This window comes from Taudactylus pleione, unplaced genomic scaffold, assembly GCF_031769625.1.
Source record: "Taudactylus pleione unplaced genomic scaffold, aTauple2 ptg000436l, whole genome shotgun sequence".
Classification (NCBI taxonomy): Eukaryota; Metazoa; Chordata; class Amphibia; order Anura; family Myobatrachidae; genus Taudactylus; species Taudactylus pleione.
The window spans coordinates 10842501-10862069 of NW_028284838.1; the positions used below are offsets into that span (position 1 = coordinate 10842501).

A 19569-nucleotide genomic window follows, 5' to 3' on the forward strand; every position below is an offset into this window, starting at 1 on the left:
ATTATTTTCTGTGTTTGTGAATTGTGTGCGCAGTAGCCGCACGTGCATCAACAAAGTAGTGCCAAGCGTGCGCCTGTGTCATAAGTAAAGGGCCGGCTGGCTTGACCGTTAAGGGTGCTGTAACCCCCGAAAGTACACTCCAGTCCAAACCAAAAAAAAAATTATTTTCTGTGTTTGTGAATTGTGTGCGCAGTAGCCGCACGTGCATCAACAAAGTAGTGCCAAGCGTGCGCCTGTGTCATAAGTAAAGGGCCGGCTGGCTTGACCGTTAAAGGGTGCTGTAACCCCCGAAAGTACACTCCAGTCCAAACCAAAAAAAAAATTATTTTCTGTGTTTGTGAATTGTGTGCGCAGTAGCCGCACGTGCATCAACAAAGTAGTGCCAAGCGTGCGCCTGTGTCATAAGTAAAGGGCCGGCTGGCTTGACCGTTAAGGGTGCTGTAACCCCCGAAAGTACACTCCAGTCCAAACCAAAAAAAAAATTATTTTCTGTGTTTGTGAATTGTGTGCGCAGTAGCCGCACGTGCATCAACAAAGTAGTGCCAAGCGTGCGCCTGTGTCATAAGTAAAGGGCCGGCTGGCTTGACCGTTAAAGGGTGCTGTAACCCCCAAAGTACACTCCAGTCCAAACCAAAAAAAAATTATTTTCTGTGTTTGTGAATTGTGTGCGCAGTAGCCGCACGTGCATCAACAAAGTAGTGCCAAGCGTGCGCCTGTGTCATAAGTAAAGGGCCGGCTGGCTTGACCGTTAAAGGGTGCTGTAACCCCCAAAGTACACTCCAGTCCAAACCAAAAAAAAAATTATTTTCTGTGTTTGTGAATTGTGTGCGCAGTAGCCGCACGTGCATCAACAAAGTAGTGCCAAGCGTGCGCCTGTGTCATAAGTAAAGGGCCGGCTGGCTTGACCGTTAAAGGGTGCTGTAACCCCCGAAAGTACACTCCAGTCCAAACCAAAAAAAAATTATTTTCTGTGCTTGTGAATTGTGTGCGCAGTAGCCGCACGTGCATCAACAAAGTAGTGCCAAGCGTGCGCCTGTGTCATAAGTAAAGGGCCGGCTGGCTTGACCGTTAAGGGTGCTGTAACCCCCGAAAGTACACTCCAGTCCAAACCAAAAAAAAAATTATTTTCTGTGTTTGTGAATTGTGTGCGCAGTAGCCGCACGTGCATCAACAAAGTAGTGCCAAGCGTGCGCCTGTGTCATAAGTAAAGGGCCGGCTGGCTTGACCGTTAAAGGGTGCTGTAACCCCCAAAGTACACTCCAGTCCAAACCAAAAAAAAAATTATTTTCTGTGTTTGTGAATTGTGTGCGCAGTAGCCGCACGTGCATCAACAAAGTAGTGCCAAGCGTGCGCCTGTGTCATAAGTAAAGGGCCGGCTGGCTTGACCGTTAAAGGGTGCTGTAACCCCCGAAAGTACACTCCAGTCCAAACCAAAAAAAAATTATTTTCTGTGTTTGTGAATTGTGTGCGCAGTAGCCGCACGTGCATCAACAAAGTAGTGCCAAGCGTGCGCCTGTGTCATAAGTAAAGGGCCGGCTGGCTTGACCGTTAAGGGTGCTGTAACCCCCGAAAGTACACTCCAGTCCAAACCAAAAAAAAAATTATTTTCTGTGTTTGTGAATTGTGTGCGCAGTAGCCGCACGTGCATCAACAAAGTAGTGCCAAGCGTGCGCCTGTGTCATAAGTAAAGGGCCGGCTGGCTTGACCGTTAAAGGGTGCTGTAACCCCCGAAAGTACACTCCAGTCCAAACCAAAAAAAAATTATTTTCTGTGTTTGTGAATTGTGTGCGCAGTAGCCGCACGTGCATCAACAAAGTAGTGCCAAGCGTGCGCCTGTGTCATAAGTAAAGGGCCGGCTGGCTTGACCGTTAAAGGGTGCTGTAACCCACAAAGTACACTCCAGTCCAAACCCAAAAAAAAATTATTTTCTGTGTTTAGCCGCACGTATATATCAAATCGATATAACATAAATGGAGGACCAAACTTTCTCCAATAAAAATAAAATAGAGAAAGATCAAGAACCACTTCCTCCTAGTGCTGAAGCTGCTGCCACTAGTCATGACATAGACGATAACATGCCATCAACGTCGTCTGCCAAGGCCGATGCCCAATGTCATAGTAGAGGGCACATACAATCCCAAATGGCAAAGTTCAGGAAAATGACCTTGAAAAAGACATTTAAATCAGCTGAAGAGAAACGTAAACTTGCCAATATGCCATTTACGACACGGAGTGGCAAGGAACGGCTAAGGTCGATCCCTAGTATGTTCATGACTAGTGGTTCAGCTTCACATGACGATGGAAGCCCTCCTCCCACTAAAAAAATCAAAAGAGTTAAGCTGGCAAAAGCACAGCGAAGAACTGTGCTTTCTAAGAAGATATCACAAATCCCCAAGGAGAGTCCAAGTGTGGTGGTGGTTGCGATGCCTGACCTTCCCAGCACTGGACGGGAAGAGGTGGCTCTTTCCACCATTTGCACGCCCCCTGCAAGTGCTGAAAGGAGCACCCACAGTCCACTTGCTGATATGCAAATTGAAGATGTCACTGTTGAAGTACAACAGGATGAGGATACTGGTGTAGCTGGCGCTGAGGAGGAAGTTGGCGAGGAGGATTCTGATGGTGATGTGGTTTGTTTAAATCAGGCTCCGGGGGAGACAGTTGTTGTCCGTGGGATGAAAAAGCCCATCACGGTCATGCCTGGGCAGAAGACCAAACATTCCACCTCTTTGGTCTGGCAATATTTCTATCCAAATCCGGACAACAACTGTCTTGCCATATGTACCATATGTAAAGGTGAAATAAGTAGGGGTAGGGACGTCAACCACCTAGGAACATCCTCCCTTATACGGCACCTGCAGCGCGTTCATAAAAAGTTACTGTCAAGTTCAGAAACTTTGGCTAAGACCGTAAGCAGTCCAGGGACACCTAAATCCCGTTGTCCTGTTGTATCCAAGCGCCTGCAAACCACACCGTCAACTCCCTCCTCGTCAATTTCCTCCTTAGTTAGGATCGGAAGTAGTCCTGCAGGCCATGTCACTGGCATGACTGACTCTCCTATCCGGGATTCCTCCGGAGGATCCTGCATTGCTACGCCTACTGCTGCCGCTGCTGCTGTTGCTGCTGCTGGGAGTCGTTCATCATCCCAGAGAGGAAGTAGGAACACCACTACTTTTACTAAACAATTGACCCTCCAACAGTCCTTAGCGAGGAGGATGAAGTACGACAGCAGTCATCCTGAAGCAAAACGTATAACTGAGGCCTTGACTGCTATGTTGGTGTTAGACGTGCGTCCGGTATCCGCCATTAGTGCAGTGGGATTTAGACAATTGATGGAGGTAGTGTGTCCCCGGTTCCAAATCCCGTCTAGATTCCACTTCACTAGGCAGGCGATACCGAGACTGTACAGAAACGTCAGAAAAAGTGTCCTCAGTGTCCTGAAAAATGCCGTTGTACACAATGTCCACTTAACCACGGACATGTGGACAAGTGGAACAGGGCAGACTAAGGACTATATGACTGTGACAGCCCACTGGGTAGATGTATCACCTTACGCAGCAACAGCAGCAGCGTCACCAGTAGCAGCATCTCAGAAATGCCAGCTCGTTACAAGGCAGGCTACGCTGTGTATCACCGGTTTCAGTAAGAGGCACACCGCCGACAACCTCTTAGAGAAACTGAGGGAAATCATCGCCCAGTGGCTTACCCCACTTAGACTCTCCTGGGGATTTGTGATATCTGACAACGCCACCAATATTGTGCGGGCATTACATCTGGGCAAATTCCAGCACGTCCCATGTTTTGCTCACACAATAAACTTGGTGGTGCAGAATTTTCTGAAAAGCGACAGGGGCGTGCAGGAGACGCTTTGGGTGGCCCGAAAAATTTCTGGCCACTTTCGCCATTCAGCGACTGCGTGCCGAAGACTGGAGCGCCAGCAAACACTCTTGAACCTGCCCCGCCATCACCTGAAGCAAGAGGTTGTGACGCGGTGGAACTCAACCCTCTATATGCTTCAGAGGATGGAGGAGCAGCAAAAGGCCATACAAGCCTATACATCCACCTATGACATAGGCAAAGGAGGGGGTATGCACCTGACTCAAGCGCAGTGGAGAATGATTTCCGTGTTGTGCAAGGTTCTCCAGCCCTTCGAACTTGCCACACGTGAAGTCAGTTCAGACACTGCCAGCTTGAGTCAGGTCATTCCCCTCATCAGGCTTTTGCAGAAGCAGCTGGAGAAAGTGAAGGAGGAGCTAAGACGGAGCGATTCCGCTCGGCATGTGGGACTTGTGGATGAAGCCCTTCATTCGCTTTGCCAGGATTCCAGGGTGGTCAATCTGTTGAAATCAGACCACTACGTTTTGGCCACCGTGCTCGATCCTAGGTTTAAAGCCTATGTGGTGTCTCTCTTTCCGGCCGACACAAGCCTGCAGAGGTGCAAAGACCTGCTGGTGAACACACTGTCAGCTGAAGCGGAACGTGACACGTCAACGGCTCCTTCTTCATTTTCTCCTGCAACTGGGGCTGCCAGGAAAAAACTTAGGTATCCTAAGCAACCCGCTGGCGGTGATGCAGGGCAGGCAGGACCAAGTTTGGACATCTGGTCCGGACTGAAGGACCTGGCAACAATTTCTGACATGTCTACTGTCACTGCATATGATACTGTCACCATTGACAGAATGGTGGAGGATTACATCGGTGACAGCATCCAAGTAGGCATGGCAGACAGTCCATACCTGTACTGGCAGGAAAAAGAGGCAATTTGGAGGCCCCTGTACAAACTGGCTCTATTTTACCTGAGTTGCCCCCCCTCCAGTGTGTACTCCGAAAGAGTGTTTAGTGCAGCCGGGAACCTTGTCAGCGAAAGGCGTAGGAGGTTGCTTCCACAGAATGTGGAGAAGATGATGTTCATCAAAATGAATTATCAGCTCTTCCAGGGAGACCAGCCTCCAGAAGGTACAGAGGGACCTGTGGTGGTGGATTCAAGTGGGGACGAGTTAATACTTTGTGAGGATGAGGATGTACACACTGAAGAGGGTGAGGAATCGGTGGATGAGGAGGATGAGGATGACATCTTGCCTCCATAGAGCCAGTTTGTGCAGGGACACATTAATTGCCAGCTTGTTTTGTGGGGGCCCAAACGAACCAATCATTTCAGCCACAGTTGTGTGGCAGACCCTGGCGCTGAAATGATTGGTTTGTTAAAGTGTGCATGTCCTGTTTATACAACATAAGGGTGGGTGGGAGGGCCCAAGGACAATTCCATCTTGCACCTCTTTTTTTTCTTTGCATTATGTACAGTTTGGGGCCTAGTTTTTCAAACTGCCATCCTGTCTGCCACTGCAGTTTCACGCCTAGATGGGTCACGTGTTTGTGCCGCCCACTCGTGTCGCTTAGCATAGTCATCCAGCTACCTCGGTGCAACGTTTTGGACATAAAAACACTATTGTGAGGTGTGAGGTGTTCAGAATAGACTGGAAATGAGTGGAAATTAAGGTTATTGAGGTTAATAATAGCATAGGAGCAGAAAAACCTACAAATTCTGTGATTTTAGCTGTTTTTATGCTTTTTTAAAAAAAAATACAGATCCAAAACACAAAACCCAGAACCCAAAACACGGAAGGGTGGTTTTGGCAAAACCAATCCAGATCCAAAACACGAAGAAAGATCCAGATCCAAAACCAAAACACGAAAAGTGGCCGGTGCACACCCCTAATATATATATATACACACACTGTGTATGTATATATATATATATATATATATATATATACACACACACACAGTGTGAATATATATATATACACACACACTATGTGTGTGTATATATACTGTGTATGTATATAAAAACATACATAATGTATATGTAGTTATGTATATTTACTTTATATGCACATACTTTATATAGCAATATATACAGTACAGTATTGCAGTGTCATATATACTGTGTATATATATATAAATATATATATATAAATACATACTGTATGTGTATGTATATATATATATATATATATATATATATATATATGTGTGTGGATAGAGAGATATGTGTATGTATGTGTGTATGTTCAAGGTCCGGCACTTCAAATCTCAATGTAGCCTTGGCCGGTGTAAGGTGCGGCACTCAGCGCAATTACAGGAATAGACAAACGGATATGATCAACAATGCTTAAGTGTTAGCAACACTGTCGTCAGCATTCTGACTATAGTGTTACTAACACTGAAACGTCGATCATATCCGTTTGTCTATGTCTGTTATTGCACCGAGTGCCGCACCTTACTACTACCTATATGTGTGTGTATATATATATATATATATATATATATACACACACACAACAAATATCTCCTTAAGAGCTATATGCAGCCCCACAGTAGAAAGAAGAAGCGTCACTCCATGGGTGGTGAAGAGAAAAACTTGTATTAAAGTGACAACATGTACACAACTGTGTCGACGTTTCAAGGTCACTCAGGACCTTTTCCTCATGCACAAATCCTGAGCGACCTTTGAAACGTCGACACAGTTGTGTACATGTTGTCACTTTAATACAAGTTTTTCTCTTCACCACCCATGGAGTGACACTTCTTCTTTCTACTGTGGGGCTGCATATAGCTCTTAAGGAGATATTTGTTGTGTATCAACTATCTAAGAAGGCACCCAACATTTGTTACATTTATCCTCTGGAGTGCCAAGTAACAAGTTTTTTAGATATATATATATATATATGCAGTAGTAAGGTGGGGCACTCTATATATAATAGAGAGAGAAACAACGATGATCCGGCACTGACTGAAGTATGAATGCTTCAGTGCTCTCCTTACAGGGAGCAGCGTCCCCACCATATACACAAATACAGATCTGTATTTGCATCCTGAATAAGGGGCGTGTAGCCCCAAAAAGTAGATGTTCTTGCAATAAATGATTGCTATTTCTCTACCTTGATTTGAAGGTCTTCTGAGTGCCACCTCTGTGATCTTTGTATGTGTGTGTATGTATATATATATATATATATATATGTATGTATATAAAACAAACAATGGCAGTTATTTTCTGTCAAAGCTCTTGATTCTGAGAGGACAGTCGCCAGACCCCCATTTAGGGCTGGTTCAAGAAATTTCCCGGGCTGGTTTTTTGACCCAATCCGCCCCTGGGCAAATGGATAGCATATAGAATGGATGGGAAACTGAATACAATAGGTGAAGCAACACTCTTCAACACGTTTCGGTGTGTTGCGGTGCCTTTTTCAAGATGAGTGTCCTTTCACTCCCCGATGCAAGCTCAGTTTTTACCTGCCCTAAAAAGCTAAAAATGGAGCTTGCTTTAATGGACTTATTGTTGACTTGTTGGAACAATCCAGAGCGCAAGTGAGGTTGATTTGCTTTGTAATGCAATATTCAGATGCAGCCTATGCATTTCTAGGAACCATTGACAACCCCAAGGCACTTTTGTGAGGTTCATAATAGTTGAGATTCATAGGATCCATTCCTCTGCTGCCCACGCACACATGTTTCGCCCGACATTGGTGCATGCACAGCTGGCCCGTGTCCCGGCAACTCAGTAATAATATCTTTAGGCAAATAAATATTCCTTATTATTGGGGGCAGACTGTATGTAATAATAAATATGTCCTATGAACTGTATGTGTGTATTTGGGGTGGGGGAGAGAAGGGGGGAGAGGGGCTGTAATATCAAACAAGTACTTGTTCTCAAAGTTCCAGATGCGCACAGAGTGGTCCATTGAGCAGGTAGCAATGAGGGGTTTACGGATACAGACGCTCAGGCCAGTGATGGCAGATGAATGCCATGGCTCAGTCAGGAACTCAAAATGGGCGTCGTTCCCCTGTGAAAGGAATGAGTAGTAAATTCTCAAACTAACATATTCAACAGATCCAACATCACTGGGCTGTGACATATAAACACAAAGACTCTCCAAACTCCTAGGTACGTCATTCACAGAATCCATCAGGCAAATATAGAATACACATTTAGCTTTACTATATAATTGTCAAGGCGGGCGATGCAATTCAAAGAAAGGTGAATTGTGCCGGGAAGTAGGTCTCGAAGCTATTCAATTCAATTTGCAGTTTAGTCCTGATCTCTCCGTGAACCCTCAGGAGGGTGCTCCGAGAAATCATTTGGTCACCCTAACAGCGCAGTGAATTGAATCGGCCCCAAGGTACATCTCTCAGATCTCTCAGACATGGGAGTACGAACAAAATACCTCCACATTTTACCGGAATTCAAGGTATGACAAAGTAACATTTTATTTTTTTAAGTAAGTAATGCAGTACGTATTGAGATTTGATATAAAAATCAGTGCTAATAAGAAAGATTAATGGGCTATGTATTGATAAGCACAACAGTGCCGCTATTATTATCAGTATGATTCGCAACTGACTTTTTAATTAAAGTGTCCCCGCTATGTGCTAAATGTAAGTCAAAGCACTTGGGATAACTATTGTCGCTACCAGTTACTGTACATCCCAACCACATCGGAGGAGTCTTTCACATTTTCCAAAGACGACGCCTGAGAATCTGACTCTGCTCACAGTGTCAGATTCTGGAGCCGGCTGGAGGATGCTGGAGAGGGATTGGAAGAATCTTCTCCTGTGAGAATGCCTCCATAGGCAACAAGCGGTTAATGCCATCCGGGGATGGCGTAAAACAACGGGGCCAAAGTCTGAAAAGCTTAAAATGTAGTACTTACTGGGTTAGACCATAGTCCCCATTGATTATAATAATAAGGACTATGGTCTGAAATGCTAATTAGCATTTTGTGGGAGATTTCTGTGAGATACATAAAATGATTCAGAAACTGCAGTCTCTACATAATTCTATGAAGGCTCCAAAAGGAGTACGTCAGCCTCAATGAGATTTTAGTAAACAAACCTTCCCTGTTTAACTAGCAGAACAAAAGCAGATATCCCCGTCTACCACCTCGTATAGTTGCACAGATATAAATGGCAAAACAACAAGTGCCCAGGCAAAAAACTGTCAGTTCTCGGGGGATGCCTGCAAAATGTAATTATCCCCTGTATGTATGTAGGAGATATAACAGCAGATATTCAAGATGGTTCTCCCATTTCTGATCGCAATAGCAGCCCCCATAGGTTTCTAATTTCTATGGGAAATTTACCAGCTTGGCCATGGCATCTGTATCCTACAGGCTACATATCACACAGTTTACCGGGAGAGGGATCTGTAAGATCGGGGGGCCCGGGGCTACTCGCCCCCGGTGCAGCACCCTTAAGCCGGTCCTGGCCTACCCTCTGAAGCATACTCTCACCACGGCTTGCTTCCGACTCATCACAGGTTTTACACCCCCTTAGCCCCCTCCCTAGTTGCGGCCCTGATATTTGACATCTAGCATTAAACACTTGGCAATGTACTCACGATCCGACATTGTATCCAATTTCCCCTTGAACTCTCCCCAGCAGCTCCCCGGCAGTCGTGGGCACGATTTGGTGTTAAAAACTGTCCAATGTGACAAACGATCTATCGTGCCTCCTAACTATTCCAGTGCATCGTGACTGAGATTGTCAGATCTTGCCTACAGCACGGCAGATCTGAAGATGCGATGTACGACCTGCGGGGACGCGCATCGGCATCGTGAGTGGACACTCACGATTTGGCATATTTTACACAATTTATCGCCACGATGCGTCGGAATCGGGCAAATCGTGTAAAATATCGCTAAGTGTGTAGGCACCTTAACTGTTTAATTATTAAACACACTTGTTTTTATTTAACTACAATTTAACTACAGATAAATGTGATGGTGTTGCTGGGCACAGCTAAATTAACTAATTCTGAACTAATACTGGCCCTGATTCAGAGGTGCACACAGTACCGATGTTTGCCCAGTTGAGTGATTTTTTTGCTACTGCGCATGCACGAAAGTATAGTAAACCCTTACTGCGGATGCACAAACCAATGTGTGCGAAGTCATATGGACTTGCGTACGACATCGCTATTAGTTGAGACGGCTTCTGTGATCCATGGGAGGTGAGCTACAGTCTTCGCAAAAAGAGGTAACATGGGCGTGTTATGGGAGTGTCATTGGGCGGCTTTCAGCATGCAGCTGCAATCTTCTTCGCAGCACCACAATCACAGTGGCCATATCTAAGAAAGTTAGAAGGGAAAGGGATACTGTGTCAGGCAGTGGCTGCCCAAGGAGTCAATGTTGCGACCGATGGTGCAGAGATTGGATCCACCAGCACATTTGAGCATTGCTCAGATAAAGTGGACATCACCGGGCTTGCTAAGTCTGTCACAAGAGCAATGTTTAAACTGGTATTTGCATATTTTCACACTTGCAAATCATGAGAAATCACAGCTGTGCAGTAACTGCGTGCACCTCTAAATTACGGATGGACATTGAAAGCTGATAGTTAGCAACCATTGATGTTTCCGATTCGATGGAAATACTTTTTTCATCCCTACTCTGAATCTGGCCCACTCTACCTCTGTTCTCTGGTTGAACTATGTTAAAAGTAGACATGTTGAGTAACTATACACTGTATAAAGGGACTGGTCGAGTTCCAAAATTATTGTGTGGAAATTAGAATTATGAACTACATGTCAATTTATTTAAGAGGTGCCATTGAAGGTTTGTGCTTCTAATTACATTTACAGTATAAGAAGATTACCTTTTAATGTCTCTATGATTATATGCAGCATGGTGTATGATAATAGATGTATCTAATAAATATAAATACATTTTAATAAGCCAACTTCTTCTTTACAGTCTGGACATTTTTTATAACAATAAGTGGTGTGTTCAGTGCTGTTTCTTTTTGTAAATCGTGTTTTCTGTAGGTACTGTATAACTCACTCCCCGTCTGGGGCCCCCTAATCTCTCCTCGGCGGCCGCCACGCACTGACAGCCTCAGTAGACTGTGCAGAACGCCGGGAAAATGTCCGCGGCAGCCATTTTCAAGGTGTTTTGTGTAGCGCGTCTCCAGCCAACGTGGGACTTCGGAGAGGTAAGTATTAAAAATTATGGGTGCAGGGTGTGCGTTGTGGGCCCCCCTGGACCCAGGGGCCAGTGTACACAGCACACCCTGCACCCATTATATATACTGACTGACTGTAATAGCTGTGTCAAGGCTTCCTCACTGGACTCCTGAGCAGCTCATTCAGGGCAGATGTATCAAGTGGTGAAAAGAGTGAAGAAATTGCCCATAGCAACCAATCAGCATCTACCTATCATTTTATAGAATGTACTTTATAAATGATAGGCAGAATCATGGCCAACTTCTTCACTTGTCCACCCTTTTAACTGTTTGATACATCTCCCCCACAAGCAGCTATAACTTACACCCCAGTTGTGCTCCACTAACATGCTCAATGTCGTTATAATGGGAGATTACACCAGCTTTCAATATAGAAGAATAGAGAGATTATTACCATTTGGCTGACGAGGTGCAGATCACAAGAAATAAAAGGTCTCTTAGTTTGTTCAAGATGCTTTTAGCTCAATAACGCACCAGAATTTAGTTTATCTTACAAAAAAATCATTGTCCTAATCATCTTTGCTATGTCAGACGACAGATACAGTCTATGAGCCTGATTCAGAGGAGCTTGCTGCGTCTTTATGCTAATGCCGCAACCTATAATCTTCTTACTGAGACGCCCACAAATAGCAGCGCTAATACGCTTTTGTGCGGTTTTAGATGCACTATCGGTGCCCCATCGGTTGCAACCTTGAACCCAGCACCAGACCTATGGCAGGTGCAGTTTCTACACCAGAATAAGGCCTCCTGTCCCAGCGCCACTGCGTCTTTACACACAGTCGCTGTCTATGACATGCCCGCTGCTGGCTAGCCTTTCCCCTGTTACCACCCAGGAACGCCCATTCAAATCTACAGCTATTGTGTCCAAATTCGTTCTGCGTCTCCATGCAGTGACCATCGGGATGCATGCACAGTACTTCCAACATCGGCCAACTGCGTGCTTATCGACAATGCGTGCACCTCTGAATCAGGGCCTATGTGGGATGTAGTGAGCATGTAAGCATTCAGAATGTCAACACCATAATGTTGACAAGGTTTGAATGTTGACATTCAGGATGTCAACATCTTCAGCGTGTCGACACAAACATAATGTTGATATGTTTAAAATGTCAGTAATATGAATGTCGACATACTGACTGTTGACATTCATAATGGCGACATATCGGACATGTCGACATATCAGTGTCGACATGGTAAAGTTTGAAATTCTGAGCATGTTGACACCCTGAATGTCAACATTCAGATCACACACCATTTTTTTGTTCTAGCAGCGTTAAATTAAGTTTATTGGGTTTTGCGTATATATCCTGATTCCCATGTACTGTATGTTTAACAACTGTAATGTACTTCTTGAACTTACTACATTACACAGGTTCATTTTACCTTAGTGATCTCGGCTGAGGACCAGGCAATGCTGTAGAGCTGACTCTTATTTGTACTGATGAGAACGGTCTCCTCTGAGGGGCTCAGGCACACACATAGAACCTCTTGCTGCGTGGATAGACTGGGGTCATTGCTATGCTCACCTTGTGGGATCTACCAGAGAAACAGAAAAGTAAATAGATCTGGTTGTGTTACAGATCCCTCCACATCATCTAGCAGTATCTTCTATACTGATCACAGTCCTGATCTCATATTTACTCTAATATTCTGGCCTCTCTTGTAAAGTTCTTCATCTTCTACTTTCTCAAAAACGCAGACTGTGCCGGGGCCACCAGTACACAAGAATCCATTGGAATAGGCTGCGATAGCATGAATGTGCACAGGAGTCAGGTCCGCGCTGTCCATAGTAGATGGAGTGCTGCAGAAAGATAGGGATAATTGCTAGGAAAAATATACTTTATATTTATATGTAGTTTGTTTTCACTCTTTCTGTGATCCGTTAGTAAAGCAGGTGAGTATGTAATTCTGTTTAACAATCTTACATGCATTCATTATAAAGCTTATTCTAAGTCGGACGCAGTGCCGATATAGACGCAACTGACCGATGGTTTTACTACTGTGCATGGTTCTGCACACAGAGACATAGTGCAGATTTGGATGCAGGTTATGGGAATCTTAGTGGGCTTTCCTGGGAGGTAACAGAGGGGTCACAAAACTGACGCATGCTAATGTTGCGTCATATGGGAGTGTTGTAAGCGATGGTGCCTCTATAGGCGCAGAGGACGGTAATGCAGTGTCTTATTACGCTGCAAGTGGGCATCTCAGTCCATGCACATCCGGACGTACGCTTGTACACAGGGAAAGGGACTTGTACTGGAATTAACGTAAAGATGCAGGCGCGAATGTGGCAAACGACACAGCTACGTCTGCATCCTACTCAGAGTGAGGATCTTAGCTACAGTATATAATTGCCAATGTATATCTATCAGATATGGCGTAACAGTGGCTCTACATAATACCTGTATTCAAGGTATGACAAAATAAAAATGTGAATTGTTTTAATAAATATTGTAGGCAAGATCTGCCATAAATGTCACTGCTAATGGGAAATATTACAGGAAAAAACAGTCATCTCCTGTAGCCCAATGTCTCTTCTCACCTGTAGGATCTAGAAATGGAATTTAAAAGAAAAGCTCCACCTAACATTGTAACTCTGCTGCTCAGGGCAACTTTACATTCTTTTATAACAAGTTCAGTTTTTTACATCAGCTTAAAGGCAACAGCATCAGGCACAGGCTATGGGACAATTCTATCAGCTCAGCAATTTACCAGCTATCCTTGGTTTGGCTTTGTTTTTTGGCTAGGCTATGGTGGATGTCTTCTCCATTGATGTTATGTTCCCACTGCAGATGCCCAAACTGCCACAGACAGAGTTTTCCATTGTCCGTCCCACAAATGACTCTGTCTTTAGACAGCCAAGCATGGCAGAGGAAATTGCGTGCTCCCACTTTATGACAGTTCATTTGTTTCAGGTTTCCTTCAATGTAATGAAACAGTTTGAATACTCCATTGGCTGTGACGCAGATCTGTATGATATCATAGGGGTTGAAGCTCACCTACAAAGAAAAGGTTGCATGTTGAGGTTTGTGCTCATCATTTGGACACATTCAGAATTGCACGCAGGTACATCTTGGGGAAATATTGTGTGATTTTTGCAGAGTGCTCCTGCTTTACAGCCATGTATATGCAACCTAGATCAACTACAGACTATTCAATGTCGTATGCCTCTCCAGGGGCACCAAAAGGGGGGGGGGGAGCAGGTATCAATGCCGCAACAGGGCTTAGATGAACCTTGTGCCGTCCCCTTCCCCTTTGATATCATGACATCGCGGATGGGGCTGGCCAGCTGGTGCAGCTGTATACATGGCAGGATGCCTGCCTGTAGCTTCCATAGGAAGGGTACTACTAACCCAGGCAAAATGAAGGGGCCTGGTCCAGTAGCACATCAGACAAGGAGAGAGGAACAATTGATACAAATAAATTCCTGGTGCCAAGCGCGGGAATTTCTCTAAGGAACGATAAGAGAAAGAGGCTAGGAAATCTCCGGCAGCCGATGGAGATTCTGGCCACTTCCCTCCCCCCCAAACGCCATCCCCTCCCCCTCCCGCCCACAAGCGGCAGCAGAATGTCAATCACTGACAGCCTGCTGCCGCTATGCGTGCGAACACGCAGGACCCGTACTGCACATGCGCAGTAAAAGTCAGATGTCTGCACAGATTCCCGAATATCAGGAATCTGCGTTCAGCAGTGCACTAGCGTACACTGCTGAACCAGGCCCTCAGTACACAATGATAATGATAAAGTAGTAATATAACTCCCGAGAGTGAGTAAATATTATAATATACACAATGTTATCTTAGAAATGCAAGTAACTCAACCAATTGGTAGATAAGGTGTAATTCCGGTCAGAGATAAAAATAAAAAATAAATCCAAGCACTTAAGTATATAATGCTGTGCAGACATATGCAAATCACTCAACAATATGGTATCTAGATTAGTTATATACTGCAAATATATCCACTGATTCAAAAAGTTGCTATCTATGGTTAGGAACTTTGGATGAGTTACAGCACAATGTGAAAACAGGTGTTTGAAATTGTCTCATAAAGCTTTGAAGAAGACACTGATAACTAGCAAATGTCCAAAGTGGATATAATTATAACAGTGTCTTGAGATGATCAATATTGAGCGTTCTCAGCTCTATGGAGAGCAATATCAGTAAGCAGCTGCTCACCTGTAACTACAAGGTATCCAAACTAGGGATGTGCAGGCTCGGATAGGTTCGAGTTTGCACGTGGAGTTCGGATTTTTCCCTCCAAAAAAATGGAACTCAGAACGAGGCAAAACGTCATCTTACATGGACGAACATCATCATTCCTGGACAAAAGACCAGGAATGATGATGTTCGTCCATGTAAGATGACGTTTTGCCTCGTTCTGAGTTCCGTTTTTTTGGAGGGAAAAATCCGAACTCCACGTGCAAACTCGAACCTATCCGAGCCTGCACATCCCTAATCCAAACTGGACTTTAAATCCCTTTACAGGGAGTAAATGTCACCTCATATAAAGCATAAGTAACTTGCGCTGTAGCCATCCATACAAGTGAGATGCAGGGGTCTATGTACTATGTACTGTGTAATTATACAGTGCCACCTTTTGTTTCTGTTAAGGAGAGAGAGGAAACTGTGACAGTCTCCCTCCCCAGCTTATCCATATTTATGTCTGAGCACGAACTGCGGCCGCATCTGCAGACGACTTGCTTGCAACTATGAATTAGAGCCAGAGTACTAAACTGTTGATAGTGTAGATTTTGCCAAATGATATCAATAGTCAAAGGAATCTGGGAGCTGCATTTTATCAGCTGAAGAGTGCAAGCAATTCCCCATCCCTGATAGATTAGTGACACAAAAAGTGTTGTATTTATTTATAGCATGTATGTGCCTATGAGCATATTACCTGATAAATGGAGTCTTTGTGACTGTCTATCCTCACAGTCGCCATCACTTTGTGTTTCTCCCACATCCAGAGGATCATTTGCCACTCGGGAAACCCTGACTGGGTCACTAGGTACTTGGAGTCCGGGGAGAAAGCAATACTGACAAATTCTTGGGCCTGGATGTCAGGAGCACTAAGCACTTTACGTTTCTTGAATGGCGAGGCTGCCAAATCATACACTGTGATTGTAGCTCTGTCTGGACCCCTCTCGGACATGGCAAGGTAACGATGGTTTGGGCTGACGGCTAGGGCCTGCATGCCCTGACTCTTCTCTGTGCCTGTGAGTACAAGTGATGCCATATGAGTCAAGGGGCCTGATTCTGAGTCACACACAAAAGCGAACACAGCAGCATCTACTGGCAGTCGCCCGCCTGTGAGTATATGCAAATGGCCTACAAACCCCTTCCCTTTTGTACATCCGTGTGGCTGAATGTGCAAGGTCTAAGACACCCACTCGGTGACGCGATTTGCACTGAATCACGTCATCATGGCCCCGCCACCTGCTTCACAATGCCAAAAATAATGGCATTGTAAAGAGGGGGAGGGGCAACGGTTACGCAATCGTGTGGCCCGCCCCCAATGTATCATAACTGTCCAGACACGCCCCCCGCTGTTAGCCGACAATCAGCTCCCTCCCGGAAGGAGGGAGCTGAAGTATGCCACAGATGAGAGAAAGATGCCAGGAAGTCTCAGCAGCTAACGGAGATCCTGGCCTCTAGAGAGCACTGCTGAATCAGGCCCTTAGATTTTACATTTCAATACAGATGATAAATAAGTTCTCTACATTAAACATTTGGTTTGCTGACAGAAGTCTAGGTGAGCTCAAGGATCTTACCTGGAATGAATTTTTGCCATTTTTGATATATGTTGTACTTTATACAGTTGTTACCAGAAGGGAATACGATGGTCTGTTCATCAAAGTAACAGATATTATTGATAACTTCTGACCTGAGTCCAAATATATAATGTGGCTGAACCACAATCACCGACATGTTGTGCTAACAGGTCAGATAACCTGCAAAACAGGATGAGGGCAAAGACATAAAGACCAGCATTACTAAATATCTCTTTGCCTGAAAAAGATCATTACAATAATCTCTTTCTGTGGGGTTTCTGTTAAATAGAACTTTGTGATTTGAGAAATAACTTATCAAGATTATCAGGATTATTATTGAGAGTAACATTGCTCACCCCCTCCTCCCACCCAAGTATAGCGCTAGCATATTCTGTAGCTGCGTGAACATTTGCCTATAGAGTTACCACTAACAAAGATGACTAATTTTCCGCAAGCTCTATGAGACCATCTAAATAACGTTTATTGTAATTGCAAAATTGATTGAAACATAATAACACATACAAATTCATCCATTCGTATCCCTCCCCCTGGAACTCAATGCGCACATGCATGGACACAGGCCCTGATTCACAGCCGGACGCTCTGACAGAGCCCTTGCTCTGAATCAGGGCCGTCCCTCCTACCTTTTGGAGCGGCCTCCTGGCCGCTCGCATAGCTGTGGGTGACCACCCACAGCTATAGCGAGCGGCCAAAATGATGGTCGCGATGGTCAAAACCATCGCGACCATCGGGCTTGCGACGATACCCTGTGGTACGGTCTCGCTGCCGTAAGCCCAGGAGTGCTTTTGGCTCTATCGGAGCCAAAAGCACTCCCACTGACATCACTAGTGATGTCAGTGGGGCTGGACCCAGACGGTAGGCGTTCCCATGGGAACGCCTCCGTCTGGGCAGCCACGCCCACCAAAGGGGGCGTGCTGTCAATCAACATCGACAGCACGTCCCCTTTGGTGCGAGACCCTTAACGACGGCTTGGCCATCGTTATTCGGGTCTTGCGCATGCGCACGACGGAGGAGGAGCAGGGGTGAGAGAATTGGACAGTGCAAGAGGGTGAGGTAGACTATGTGGTGACATAGCTAAGTGCTAGATGGGCATAGCATAATAACCACAAGGCATCCACTCTCCCTATCTTTTTCCGTCAGTGTAATGCTGGGTACACACCTTTGCAATCACTCTGCTGATCAGGTAAATGCGCCCAATCAGCTACTGTGCCCCCAGCTTGGCCCCCTGTGAGCAGTGGCGTAACTAGGGTATTTGGAGCACAGGGCAAATTTGAAAAGGGAGCCCCTCCCCCCCAACATCCCGATATGAGCGCGCAGCAGAAAAAAAATGGGCGTGGTCACTTAAAAATGGGGCGTGTCAACATGACACACCCCTTTATTTTCACGCTGAACATTCCTATCCAAATGCACCTTAACCCCAGTAGTACCCCTTATACAGTACCCCCAGTATGCAGTTGTGGTCCCTCTTATGCAGGCCCATAGTAGTGCCCCTTATACAGTATCCCCAGTAGTGGTCCCCCTTATACAGCCTCCAATTAGTTCCCCTTACTCAGTGCCCCCAGTAGTGGCCCCCCCAAATGCAGTGCCCTATGTAGTGTTCCCCCTTATGCAGTGCCCCCAGTAGCAGTCCCCACAATGCAGTGCACCCAGTAGTGGTATCCCCTTATGCAGTCCCCTTTATATAGTGCCCCCAGTAGTAGTCCCCCCCCTATGCAGTGCCCTTTATATAGTGCCCCCAGCAGTAGTCCCCCCCATGCAGGTTTCCCAGTAGTGGTCCCCCTTATGCAGGCACCCAGTAGTGATCCCCCCTATCTAGTGCCCCCTGTAGTGGTCCCTGCAGTGCCCCTAGCAGTAAGCCCCTTATATAGTGCCCCCAGCAGTAGTCCCCCCCCTCCTGTGCAGTGCCCCCAGTAGTGGTCCCCCTGATGCAGGCTCCCAGTAGTGACCCCCCCTATCCAGTGGTCCCTGTAGAGGTCCTTCCTGTTATTGCCCCCAGTTGTGGTCCCCCCAGTGCAGTGCTCCTAGTAGTAGGCCTCTTTTATAATGCCCCCCGTAGTAGTTCCCCCCCAAGTAGTGGTCCCCAGTTGAGGTTCCCCCTCCCGATTAAGTGCCCCCTGTAATAGCCCCCCCAGTAGAGGTCCTCCCAATAATGGTGCCCCCAGTAATAGCCCCCCCAGTAGAGGTCCTCCTAATAATGGTGCCCCTGTAATAGCCCCCCGCAGTAGAGGTCCTCCCAATAATGGTGCCCCCAGTAATAGCCCCCCCCAGTAGAGGTCCTCCTAATAATGGTGCCCCCAGTACAAGCCACCCCCCCACCCGGTGTGCCCCCACCCCAGTAGAGGTCCCCCCAGTGGTAGCCACCCCCATTGTGCCCCCAGTAGTGCTGACAGGTTTTTAAAAATATATATATAAAAACATACTTACCTGAATCCACGCTGCTGCTGCTGCTCCTCCAGTCCGCGACGCCGCTCCCGCCACCCACCAGTCCTCCCGGGCTGGCGCGCTCAGCATAATGGGACAGACGTCATGACGTCTGCCCCATTACCCACTGCAGGAGCCGGACGGAAGACCGGCTCTTGCAGTGGGTGCTGCAGCAGTCAATGAGAGTTTATCTGACTCTCACTGGCTGCTGTTTAACACACGCATCGCCGCCAGCGCTGGCGGCGATGCGTGTGTTATGCACAGCCTGAGCCCGCCTCCTGGCGCGATTGGGCAAGCGCTCAGGGGGAGGGAACGGGCTCAGGTGTGCAGCACCGGAC

The 19569-nt window shown here is 46.1% G+C and overlaps 1 protein-coding gene across 1 annotated transcript in view; it reads right to left on the reverse strand.

Moving 5' to 3' along the window:
* Nucleotides 1–16946, reverse strand: part of LOC148505856 (cilia- and flagella-associated protein 57-like) — a 73577-nt gene extending 56631 nt beyond the window's left edge. Inside the window, exons 1-6 of the mRNA XM_088447657.1 lie at nt 16790–16946; nt 15916–16232; nt 13729–14015; nt 12658–12817; nt 12400–12552; nt 7702–7841 (exon numbers count right to left, since the gene is read on the reverse strand). Coding sequence (XP_088303783.1) covers nt 7702–7841; nt 12400–12552; nt 12658–12817; nt 13729–14015; nt 15916–16232; nt 16790–16946 — 1214 coding nt within the window. The remainder of the gene's footprint in view (nt 1–7701; nt 7842–12399; nt 12553–12657; nt 12818–13728; nt 14016–15915; nt 16233–16789) is intronic.
* Between the last annotated feature and the right edge of the window lie 2623 nt (nt 16947–19569).